Source organism: Apiospora marii, assembly GCF_038362585.1.
Source record: "Apiospora marii strain CBS 49790 chromosome Unknown utg000001l_segment0_segment0, whole genome shotgun sequence".
Lineage (NCBI taxonomy): Eukaryota > Fungi > Ascomycota > Sordariomycetes > Amphisphaeriales > Apiosporaceae > Apiospora > Apiospora marii.
In genome coordinates, this window is record NW_027117372.1 from 3,857,834 (window position 1) to 3,870,453 (window position 12,620).

General features: G+C 53.4%; 2 protein-coding genes across 2 annotated transcripts; both read left to right on the forward strand.

Annotated features, from left to right (window-relative positions):
* Nucleotides 1-4,039: 4,039 nt before the first annotated feature.
* Nucleotides 4,040-4,291, forward strand: PG985_001242 (uncharacterized protein; the record flags this gene model as incomplete). Its single annotated transcript, XM_066821011.1, has 1 exon — nt 4,040-4,291. The coding sequence occupies one exon, from the start codon at nt 4,040-4,042 to the stop codon at nt 4,289-4,291; it is 252 nt and encodes an 83-aa protein (XP_066691890.1).
* Nucleotides 4,292-7,914: 3,623 nt separating this feature from the next.
* Nucleotides 7,915-10,695, forward strand: PG985_001243 (uncharacterized protein; the record flags this gene model as incomplete). The annotated part of the gene is made up of 2 exons (XM_066821012.1): nt 7,915-8,840; nt 8,907-10,695. 2 exons carry the CDS (start codon nt 7,915-7,917, stop codon nt 10,693-10,695), a joined length of 2,715 nt encoding a protein of 904 aa, XP_066691891.1.
* Nucleotides 10,696-12,620: the final 1,925 nt, after the last annotated feature.

The following is a 12,620-nucleotide window of genomic DNA, read 5'->3' on the forward strand; positions in this document are numbered from 1 at the left end:
ATCTTCCGGGATTATGACGGAAGGGTCGAAATACCAAGGAGAGAGGTTAAGAACCGGATTTGGTCATGTCCTGGTTGACGTATGGCCGCAGTTCTTCAATTCCTCCGGGCCAGAGGAGAGGGCCACCGTTGCTCGGTACCGCTGCAAGAGGAAGTTGTCACAAATGCCAATCCCAGAGAGGCATATAAGGAGGATGGGTGCGAGTCATCCCTGCCCTGGCCTGCCCTGGCCTGCACCTAGCCACCGAAAGGCTATTGTGCTTCTAGAAGCTGAGCAGGCGACTTTGTAATTATCCTACTGATGACAAGCGGCAAGCGAGTCAAGAGAGAACCAAAGACAAGCAGGGTCTGACCACACACTGAGCCTTACCTTGGCCAGCCAGCCAGCCAGCCAGAGGCCCGATGCGAGTAATGGATCCGCCGGAGATATCAAGCTACCTGCCACTTAGATCTGATGATGGCGCGCTCTAAAGGTACTCACGTACTTTTGACCGGCTGCATGATTTCTCGTCATGCTCCAGTCATTTCCGGCCGTGAGGAACCGCAGCAACACCAGGCGGTTAGTTCGGCAGAGTGGCCGAGTGCCGGACAGTGTGCAGGTGCGACATGGCAGACGGTGCGTCCGTCAGCGCGGGGGCAGTAGGCAGGCTGGTACTTGGTAGTAGATCCAGCGCTTGATGACGGAAAGTGCTTGTTTCGTACACATCGAGCGGCACCGCCACATACGGTACAGTACGGGCGGGGCAGGGGTAGCAGGTACTTAGAAGGTAGCAGGTAGCATTGGTACCTAGCGCGCGACCATCAATCGGCATTGCTCGTTGAGCTTGCCGCCGAATTGATGGACAGATTCGGACTAGTGTTCCAGGAAAGCCAAGCATCGAGACTGAGCTCGATCAATCAACTCTAAATGTCGATCTTAAGGAAATCTCCCGCACCTCGACGTTTTTAGTACGGGATTCATTAACATGTTATGTAACCGGTGCTTGAATGATTTTATGTGATTTATGTATGCAAGAAGGAACATTCGCGCACGCGCGCATAGCAACCCTCTTGCCTCTCTTTTGTTCGAGAGCGATGGTCGTAGCTGCCAAATTTATGGCGCCACTCCTCGAGATGGAAGGTTGCCGCTTTTCTGTGATGAGGCCCATCTGCCGAGAAGAAGAAACCGGCTCACTTCTCAATGGCCGTGATTCTCTACTGCCGTCTCCTCCACTCTGCATCGACGACGGATGGAGCCAAGAGTCGAAGGAAGGGAAGGAACAAGCGTAGGGGTCAGGAAAAGAAAACCAACTCATGCCGCAGAGCAAGTCATCAAGAGAATCGATGGCAACCATCCCAACCCAACCCCTGTCCCGGAGGCTTGGGGGGGCACGTGGCCGCCTTTCCGTCAGCAAGAAGTAACAGTAACACCAGATCCAAACTGGTGACAACATAAGCGCACTCTACTCGCCACTATTAAGCACTCACTATAAGTCATTGGGAAGGGCATGCGTGCTATCTGTTTGCCTGTGCCTACGTGTCGATGGTCTTTCTGGCATGGTCGCTTCGTTATCGAGCCCAGGGAAAATGACATATGATCTAACGTACTGATGATGTATTGGCAGAAGGACTTCACTTCTCGTGACACAGCCTACATGTCATCAAAGTGAGATGGTCGCCGACCAGCGAATGCCGAACGTCGTGCAATGTACCACCCAGTAATATATCCATCATTGGCGATGTCTCTGACTGCGGGTCCCCCTTTGCATCGTACTGTAGTAGTACGAACAGGAGCAGGGACGGTCATACCAACCGATGCCTGGATACGCACCAAGATACGCTACGGGAGGCACACATGGCGCGAGAAGAAGAGTAGCGTACACACCTGCATACCTGTCTACCTACTGACCAGGATTTTCTAGAATGCATAGCCTGCCACATGGTCGGCCGGGGCCCGCGTCGAAGGATCGAAAACACATGGCTTCATGTATGTAAGAAGCAGTCATCATCGGAATCGTGGTGGTGTGGTCAAGTAAGCGCATAGGAAGGACGATGATGGGCTGGAGTTGTGCCGGGCTGAAAGGATACGGCCATGCCCCGCGCTGTTGCACACGCCTTGGGATATGCGATAATATGCAGTTGATGTCATATGCTGAATCCTACGCTTGCGTCGAAGCAAATCAAATCCATGCAAGCCCTTGACTGCCTGAATACGCCGACAAGGGGGCTTGACAGGGAAAGGGAATGTGGCGTTTTATTTCTGCAAGTGCCATGGTGTGATTCCCTCCCTCTTGGCCGGGGCGCCACTAACGTAGGGACCATCATCGCGCGCGGCTGACCATAGAAGATACCCTTTAGAGATGCCGGTACCCTGGCACCTTTTCACTTTTGCCCTATCCCTGGGTGCACCCCCTGTCAATTGGGCCATCAGCCGCGAGACATCGTACAGGTACCTACTTCGTAGTAGCCCTCTCTGAGCGTATCTATTTTATAGGAGTAACCTGTAACTAATTTAGGTCGAGTGACTGGGAGCAGATCATTAATGAGCCCGCTAAACCTGTAATAGTAGAGTCGGCAGTAGTTTGTCCCCTGGAGTCCCTACCTGGCCAAGGGGATAAGGCTCCATCATGGCTGGGTGATGTGCCCCTTCATACAACGCGGGGCGTCTAAAAGCTTGCGCCGTCACACGGTCTTCTGCACACATTTGGTCCGTCGGACGTTGCAAGCCTGCGATTTTCCCTAGATCCCCCGTTGCCAAAGAGTAGTGGTCCAGACTCTCATCGTGCTCGGTTTCCAATCTTAAAATGAGAACCACTGGCTAGGTGGACGGTGGACGACTAGAACGCGACCTTGGCACACGCATTGGGGGAGACGGTTCGGTTCCCGTAGCAATATTGCAACACTGCAGTCTTTCCACCAACAGCAGGAATTGAGCCCGAGTCTGAGCCTGGGCCTGCGCTTGCGGCTGCACTGTCACGGTTTGAGGATGCAGTGTCGCATCCGTGGTAAACGCCACAGTCGCGGTAACGTCCCAAGATGCAAAGTACAAGGTTAGGGTATGCTGCAACCCTGTTGTTACCACTCACTGAATGCCGTCCTTGATCATCAGGGGACGAAGGTTAGCAGCGGCATGGTGCACAGTCGTCGCCCCGAAACCACAATTTCGTTAGGGAGAGCCTTGCGAGGAATCGTAAGAAAAAATGAAAATCCACCACTAGCTGCCGGACTTAAACAGGTACATCCAGTACCGTCTGGACTCATCATCAGCCGCCGTGCGATCTACAGATGTTTCGGATGCTGGCTGGCTAGTTGCCGAAGTTGGCTTGAGCAATGGGCCCGCCTTTGGTAGGCAAATTGCCCACAACCGGCATTTTCGAAAAGTGCGAGCCACCACCTTTTGACAGATGGGTCGACTGCCTGCTTCCTGCTCTCTGCCTCCTGCCCCCTGCGCCCTGGGATTGCGCCCTGGGATAAGTACGAGGCTACTGTAGTCGTTCACGCTTTGCGTCATGGGCCTGGCCCGACCGCCAGCTCCGGGACTTGGATCAAATTGATCATCTCGGGCAAGAGTAGCCTATATTCACTCCAGATGCTCCTAGCGCCCTGACTCGAGAAATTAGGACACAGGGTTCGCGCCGCAAACCGCGATGCCATCTGCCAGCCACGGCTCGACCGTTACAGAGCATCCTCATACTTGCTTATTCTATCCCGCGGCGCAGCGGGCAGAAGACGGGAGATGATTTCCTCTTCGCGGCACATGCACACTTCATCCATCGCGTGCGTGGGTAGAGAGAGATTGCCGTTGATGGCAACAACCGGGGATCCTCTGGACCTACTAGACCCTCCAGCCTAATCCCGAAATGGTCCTGCTTAGCGAGGAGCGGGCCTCTCATAGTACGGCACAGTATGTGTGTGCGTGTGTGCGTGTATGTGTGTATGTGTGTAACGACGACAACAATAGCCACTTACGGCGCGCGATACATCACCACCTGATGAAATGACGGGATGCGCGGAGGGTGGGAGAGAGACAGCAGTGAGAGCACGAGAGAGGAAGGGTGAGTATGGAGCGCCAAGCACCTAAGCGATGGGCGAGATTGCCAGGGTACGTATGGACTGGACCGTCAGCGTTCGGCTCGGAAGCCGCCAGAATCGCCAGAACGGTTGAGCCAGCCGGAGACGCTTTTGTCGGACTATCGAGCGAATCGGCCGATAACGAAACTTGTTGGTCGATTCCCACTCTAAAGCAGGACTCTGAAGCAGCACCAGCTGGGCTGAACGGCGAGTACTGCGGCGAGCAGAGCATTTGCCGTTAGCTGGTGCTAGTCGGCGCGACTAGTGGACAGTAGGCTGAGCAGCCGCAGCGCACACCACAGGTTTGTGGAAATGGGACGAGCGCTTGTCACGCTTCTAGCTGTCTCTCCCGGAAATGTGGAAGAAGGGGGCAAAGATGTCAAGTCATCAATAGCCTAATAGGGACATAGCTCGAGGAGTGGTTCTGTGGCTAGAATCGATAGCCGCCATGCCTACTCATGACAATGTCCAAGAACTCTTCATACTACAGTATATGCAGCGGCGGCAGCAAGTACCTACAACAGTAGGCTACAGACAGCCTCCCTGCTCGTGGGCCGGAAGGGAAAAGAAAGGGATCATCGGGAGTTGGCAGGCCAGAGGGGGAAGAAAATCCCATGGGCTTTAACCGCTTTTAGATACCATTGCCGGAAAGCGACGATGGGCTCTCGAAGGGCCCTTGTGCGGCGTGCCCAATGATCCCTTGCTGGGATTGCGTATCCGTATTATTATTGGTGATGATAATATGTATGAAAACAAGTGCGACCCCTCAATCCAATCTGGCCATAATCCACCGATGGCCCAGTATACGGCCTCGGTGCAGGTCGCATGCAAGGAATTGCGAGCGTTTATATTAGCTTAGACCCCAGCGAGACCGGCAAGAGCGTGCCCATGATAGTGTATACTTAAGGTCGGTAGAAGAGATGCCACCGGCGATCCCCCATTAAGGGGCAATCGAAAAGAGTCAGTCAGTCAGTCGGTATTACTACGCCATGGCAAGCTGGAAAATGTAGGAACGCATGTCAGTAGCATGATTCCGGTATGCAAAGATATGAAGAATTATACTGCGCACTACCACGCACAGTGCATCCAATGTGTCGGGAAGCCGCTAGCCCAAGCAGGCCTGATGCCGGCACAACGCAGACGCACATGTAATGTACGAATTAATGTATCAGGTGTAGCAAAGATGGGCGGCAGTACGTACCTACGCATCTTATTAGCCGTGGTATAACCCCCCCAAATCGACCCGTTGATGAATCTGGAACTAGAGAAAACCCTGACCCCGGCTTTTGGCTGACTGGCTGTACCTCCGTCCCGTATCTTTCTTTCGTTGCATCAGCGGGCAGGCCCAAACCCACTCCGCCATTAATGTACTGTACCGGCCGCTTGCCCACTGACCAGTCGATGTACATGCCGCCGTACTTTTTGCGTTGACCCACAACCGACTGAATCTCCGGATAGGATGCGATGGATGGATGGCCCTCTTTTGATATTCGTTCGTTACGTTCCGTATTTGCCGTGTGCTTCACTTCTCCATCATGCCCCAGGGCTCCAGTACCAGTTCAAGCTACGTACTCGCCGACCGACTGCTCGCCTCGCCTCGCCTCGACGGGGACGGATGAGTAAGTCGGCAGCAAGTGCAAGTGCAAGTACCGATACCGAGCTGCTCCATCCTGCCAGCTCATGTCAGTTAGCGGTTGCCTAAAACAAACTGGCCTCCGGGGGATTCTAACAAAAGTTAATCTGCCTAACGAGTAACGCTACCTATGCCAATCGCTGCCGGCTGACTCGAGCAGGCGCATCTGACAAAATTTCTGAAAGCTGAGACAGATCAGACTATTTCCAGGCACGAACGAGGCTGAAGCCATGTTTGCTTGCAATACCCGATATCCTGAAGCCACCCTCGTAATTGCCGGCCGAGGGCTCTTCTACCTAGCCGGGACGTGCATAAAGATGAGGATAAAATAAAATAACAGGAGCACGACTCGGCCGAGGGAGGACTTGTACCGGTCATCTACCGATTCATGTCAATTGCCCAGTGCTGACAGCCAACATGTAGCAGTGGTAGGTAGGTGCCCTTGGTGCCTTGCTGACTTGCCATCGGCGTCCCGTGTGTACATGGCAGTACAGATGGGTTCATCTGAAGTCAGGACCGGCAACGGGTAGTCCCTGCCGCCATACGAATCCTGGCAAAAAGGGTTGGGCAAGCACTACCTGCTACCTACTACTTAGACAGGTGTCTCGACAGGCCTCTCTACATACTTCACTGCTTTGCTCTGCTCTGTCAGACCTGACAAAATACCGCCTAGCAGGTCCCTGATGGATTGCATCTTCACCTTGACCCAGAACCGCCTAACTCTCCGGACTGGAAATCCATCTGGGCTGGGGGCTACTAGCTACCTTCCACTCGGCATGGGCCAGGCCTATCTCAACTTGCTCCATCTCATCCCATCGCATCCCACCCCCGCCGCATGGTACAGTGCGCACTACAAGTATACGATCTGCCAGGTCTGCTTGGGTCTGCCTAGGTCTGCTAGGTGCCATGCCTCCGCTACTATGGGAATGGGTACCCGACGGTGTCCACCCTCGTCATGGTTTCTGATTAGATCGTTTGCGAGTCTTTGTAACTGTACCTACAAGTAGGTACCCTCCTCATCTGCATCCACATCAAGCCCCCCTGCCTTCCTGGTCAGACTGCCGGGTCCTTTTAGTGCTTGCCTAAAACATACACGCGAAGCAGAGTCGACCAAGCCTAGCTCGTCACCTCCATGCTCGCTCTACTTGTAGTAGCACCCCCTCCAAAAGCATTACCGGAAACCTCTTCCTTCACAAAAAGTACTCTGGTGGTTTTTCCTGTGCCTGCTGCTGCTACTCTACTCTAAGCCCCCAGGCGCCAAGTCAACCTCCTACCTCGAACTGCTCTCGGTCCCGAAATTTGGCGGACCGGGGTCAACTAGTCGACTAGGGTGTCTACTGTCTCCTCCGCAATCCACTACCTACTATCTGGGCAGACTGTCAAGCCACTCGTCCCGTTGCTTGTACTATCCCTCAGACTGCTGGTCTTGTGCTCGATAAAGGTTTCCAGACCCAGGACGTTGACCACGGCCAGAGCCACCCGATCGGACCAGGGGCCTGTTACTACACACACATTACGTGCCCTTTAGTCACGACTATTCCGACTTCCCTTTCTATCTGGCCCGTTCTTTCTCCTCGAATCATTTGGTTTCTGCTTTGCCGAGTCGGTCAAATGTCGATATAGTCCCGACTGGCACTCGGAACGGCTTGGTTCAGTAGTACTTTCTCCTACACATAAGTCTAGCTGGATATCCTGTTCCTGTCAAGCACCCTTTTGACCGTTGACATCTGCTGCTTGTTTCAACCTGGGAAGGACTGACACGAAAGAAACACACCCACACCCACACCCACACACACACGAATCTTCTTCCAAGTATTACGTCCCCAACATAGGATCATCGACACTCACACACACATACCGAGTAACCTTTGGGAGACGTCTATTTGTCCAATTATCCGGCCGGATACCGTCCAAGGCAACGACTGGTGTCTGACGTGCAAACGGCACAAACCGAGGACCTTTAACCGGCAATTTTCAACAACCAACTCACATCAGCCTTGACCCGGGGATATGCCAGTGTGCTGAAAACCAACTATTTTCCTGATGGGGATTTATCCTAGATCAGACTTCATCCACCATCATCCCTCGAATCTCCAAGATACACCCCCGCCTGAGGTAGAGAGTACTCGTGGCTCCCAGGACGCTTTTGGGTTGTCAACGGAAGTCTCTCGCGAGATAAGAGCACCTATTTCGCCTCCTATGTCCAGCTATGATAGGAGCGCCCAGCCCAAAATGTCGGCAGCAAACAGCTCTGAAGAGAGCCATGCACGCAATGGAGGCACCCAGAACCTCCCCCAGCAACAATTACCATCGCTAAGTAGCATCTTCGGCCCTCCCAGCCATATACGCCCGTTGCACTCGCCCATGGCGGAAAGGCCTAGCCCCATCTACTCACCCTTGGACCGGCCCCATTCGGCGGCGGCCAACCCGGAGAGGCACAACTCCTCGTCCTATTTCCCAACCACTACAACACCAGTGATATCGCAGCGCAGCGTATTCGAGCCCAGGCACGAAAAGGAGAGGGTGCCGCTACCCTCTGTCGGATCCCAGTTCCCAGGTCCCATCTCTCCAAGGCCCAAAGAGATGGAGCAGTCGCAAAACATTGCACGTGAGGAATCTAGGTGGAGCTCGCAGTCTAGCCTTCAGGACCACCGGCGACCAGAGTACGTCTTTGGCACCAGGGAGCCATCGGCGTCATTTCGCTCGGTCAATGACCGCTATGAATATACTCCGCCGAGCCATAAGATGAGCCACGACTCCATGGCAGGTCTCAGGGAGCAAGACCACATGCGCCCGGCGGCTGCCCCGGCGTACTCCCCTGCCACGAGCAACACTACGGTGTCGGAAGGCGCGCCCGTAAAGGATGGGCTGGGGCCGAAAATCTGGACGGGTACTCACTTCCTTCCACGTTTTGTCCGACAGGCCGAAGTACCCGGGGAGGGTCTCTGCTACTTTTACGACGACGGCACACACTGCAAGACAGTTATTGATGGCGAGCAGGTTAACGCACATTGGGGAGTGACTAAAGCAGGGAAGCCCAGGAAGCGTCTTGCAATCGCATGCTTGACATGCCGAGAGAAGAAGATCAAGTGCGATCCTGACTACCCTCGCTGTGTGCAGTGCGAGAAGTTTGGAAGAACCTGCAGATTCAAGAATGCGTAAGTGCCACTGCTCCTGGAAAACGCTTCTTCACCCAAGCGCACAGCTAATGGCATCCCATCTAGTCCTCGAGGCGGCCACAATACGTCACCCGTTACATCTCCCAGCGGACAGGCCGAAATTCCCCGCAACTTTGGTGCCCAGGGCCGATCGGCTGAGCCCAGCAGACCCAGAAGTGTATCGAGTTCCTCAGTATCTCCCCGCACCACAGCACTCCCTCACCCGTCTCCTGAGCTACCTGGTGTACCGGCCAAGCGGATGCGTATGGACTATGACCATTACCGTCCCGAGAGCAGGGACAGCACACGGTTCTTCGAGCCCCCCAAGTTCCAAAAAGCAAATCTTGCATGGCAGAGACGTGACCTACCTCGCATACACGAGGATCTTCTCTGCCGTACTTGGCAGACAAATCCGTACGTCTCTGATCCTCATGCCACCATCACTGCCATCACATCCTTTTTCAACCACATCGAGACCACCGCGCTGCGCTTTCTGCCGGCTCAGCTGTTTAAAAACTGGGTGAAGAATAATGCTCATACCAAGTCTCCAGAAGACCTTACGCTCCTATATAGCATGCTCGCCTTCGGCGTACATATGAACGACGGCCCCAGGCGTCTGGCCCAGGAGTATGCGCAGGCGGCCCGGTTTGGATGCGACAGGAGTGCCCCTTGCATGCAGCTTGTCCAGACAAAGCTCATCCTGTCTCTATTCTATCTGGCAAACTCGCGAGCCTTTGACAGCTACGAGATGCTGGCGAGTGCAATCTCAGTCGCCCTACTGCTTCGGTACAACATTGAGTTGGCCCAGCTCCCAGACGAGCTGGTCCCCGAGTTATTCCCCTACACCATGAACCGGAACACGTTTGAAGAGTGCAGGACGAGGACTCTGTTTTCTTGTTATATCCTAGAAAGGATTAACGGCCTATTCCCGTCACGACCGACCTTACTGAAGACCAGAGATATCTTCCTCCGGCTTCCCCATGAGGAGACTCTATTCGACGACAACATGGAGCGGGTTACTGAGACCCCCATGTTCGACGTGAGCCGAGATGTTCCTTCGTCAAACGCGATTGGTATCATGGGGTATCTGGTTAACATTATGGAAATATGGGGTCGAGTCTTGTCTGGTGTGCAGAGAGAAGCCCTGGGTGCTGCTCCGGTGGAGGCCGAACCCCGTTTCATTGAAAGAATATCGGAGAGGTTACGACAGTATGCGGACGCTCTACCGCCGAAATTCCGCTTCACCGATCCGAATCTAGCAGAGGCAACCGAGGACGGCGTGGATGGGTCCTTGATTACGTTACATCTCGTGCACCTTCTGACGCGCACCAAATTTACCCGACACGCCCAGTCCGAAATTGCCAGGACGCTCCAGGCAGACGCCATCTCCCAGAAGTGCTCTTCGCTCGCAGGCGACTTGATGTTTGCTACTATCGCACTACGCGATCAACTGGTGAAACGGCGAGGCACACGGGTTCCCTACCTTGCGACGACGTTTGCGGTACAGGCAGCCACCGAGGCCATTGACATCATGACGGCCAAGGGATCGCTGACGTCGCTCCCCGGCTCGATTCAAGAAATCACGGCGTCCAAGGAGCTTTGCGACGCGGTCTCGTCCAAGTGGGGGAACACCAGGGTACAGAAGGAGCAACTAGACGAGAGGATGGAGAAGCTCAACCTTCTCCACGAGAAAGGGGCGGGTGCTATTGATGATCCGGTGCCCGGCTGCGAAGTCTATCGAAAGGCTGGCACCTCGGACGGGAGTAACGTTATGTACAAGATAACCGAACCCCTCGAAACTCGATTTCCGGCCACCCTCGATGCCATATACGGACAGCGGCCGACCCGGGCATAGTCGCAAGATTCACGCCACAGGTTGCACTCTTAAGTCGATTTCGACGATTCTTCAATGTTTATACATTAACTTATTATTGTATTTCTCCTGAAATACAGGAGTACATAACGACTCGAACGCACACACATATATATACCGGGTGGGGGAAGGGAGTTGGTTGGTGATGCACTGGCAGCGATGGTGTGTCTAGGAGACACAATGGCGGCACATATGCTTTGGATACCATACCCTACATACCTGTTTTTACACGTGGGAGATAGACCCCGATTTTGAACCTTTTTATTTCATGTATACCCCCCGAGCATCTTGTTCATTTGTATGATACGAAGGCGACGATGAACTTTTATATACCCATGGGATGTATATACACACAGACACCCATCGAAACCAATCTCGATTGCTGTTCGATACACCGTGGGATCTTTTTAGTGAATCCAATGGTATGTTTGCCCCTGGGTGCGCGCACGCGTTTGTGTTCGTCTCTCGCGTCTCGCCTCGTCCCCCTCCGGCTCTTGCTGTCCTCCTGCCGCAAATCAAAAGCGTCCCAAACGAGTTGTGACTCGAGCAGATCGTGATATCGGCCCACCCCATTGTCCGTAGGGGAAATTCGGCGATCTGCGCTGGGCTGTTGATGTTTCCAAGGCAGGCGGCACATCCCTTGCAGCCAATCAGTGGAAAGGGTGCATGCTACGTAAGAGGCCCCCCTTTCCTAGCTTCCTACTGACCTAGTGCTAGTCCCCATTGTCGGATGACAGCACGGCAACAGGCTACTTGCTGATCTGTTATGGATGTATGTATGTACGTATGTATGGATAGACTGAACCCTGATGCTAATGAATGTGCAACGTTGTACACAATTGCAGAAGAGTGTGTGTGTGTTTGTCGAGAAGCAAGCATGGAGTGGAGGCAATAGAGATGCTGAAACCAATGAAGTATTGGCCAATGACGTCTTGATTCGTATCAAGGGATCTCTCGTCTCGTGCGATGGAGATGTTTGCTTGAGATTGCCTCATGTACCGCACCATGCTTGACGAACATTTTCCCCAGACCCGGGAAATTCAGATAAACAAAAAGAAAGCAAGCAAGTAGGCAAGTAGGCAAATCACCACGTACGTCAAGGAGAGAAAGGAAGCAAGAAGTTATGTCATGTCACGCCATGGCATTTCTATTTCTGGCACCCCTCTCTTGCTCTTACATAGGTAGTACTGTACTGCTAACCACTAACCGTGCTTCCTTTCCGGCCCCTCTCCCTATTTTCCACCACGCGATGGTGTGTCTCGTGTCTCTGCTCTGCTGTATGTAGGAAAGTCGCAGCAGCCTGCCAGGTGTTAAAACCGGCAGTTGATTGTGGTTGCGCCTCGAAGCTGCAATTGCCAGTGCATTGGACACAATCTATCCTTGCATGGTCTAATATATATGCAGATGGGAGTGTACATCCAAAGCCCAAAAGGACACTACCTTTGCATGCCATCTCAATGTAACCGTAACACATACCGTGGCATTTGTATATATTATTCCGATTTTATCTTTAATTCCCTTCATGTAGTACTTGTTCTTCTTCTTCCTCCTCCTCTTTTCTTATGTCGTAATTTTCCCACAGTACGCATTCTTCTCATCAAGAAAAAAATCCCCGCCAACACACCATTCACCGTGGAACTTGCCCTCGTAGTGTGCGGCACAGCACGAGGAGAAACAAGGTGATGCCGCTTTCCCTCGGCAGAAGTATATACACGGCCTCGGCATAAGTGCAGGTATTCCCTGTCATCCTCCCCCCCTGCCGCCCGCTGGGTCCCCCAGGCCAGGTCCGGTTGGGTAGGCAATAAAAGGAAAGGAAAAAAAGCAAAAGACAAAAAGACGAGGATTGGGGGGCCCCACCCAAAAACTCGGTACATGGGGCTTTCACCGACAACCCAGTGCCCAGCCCA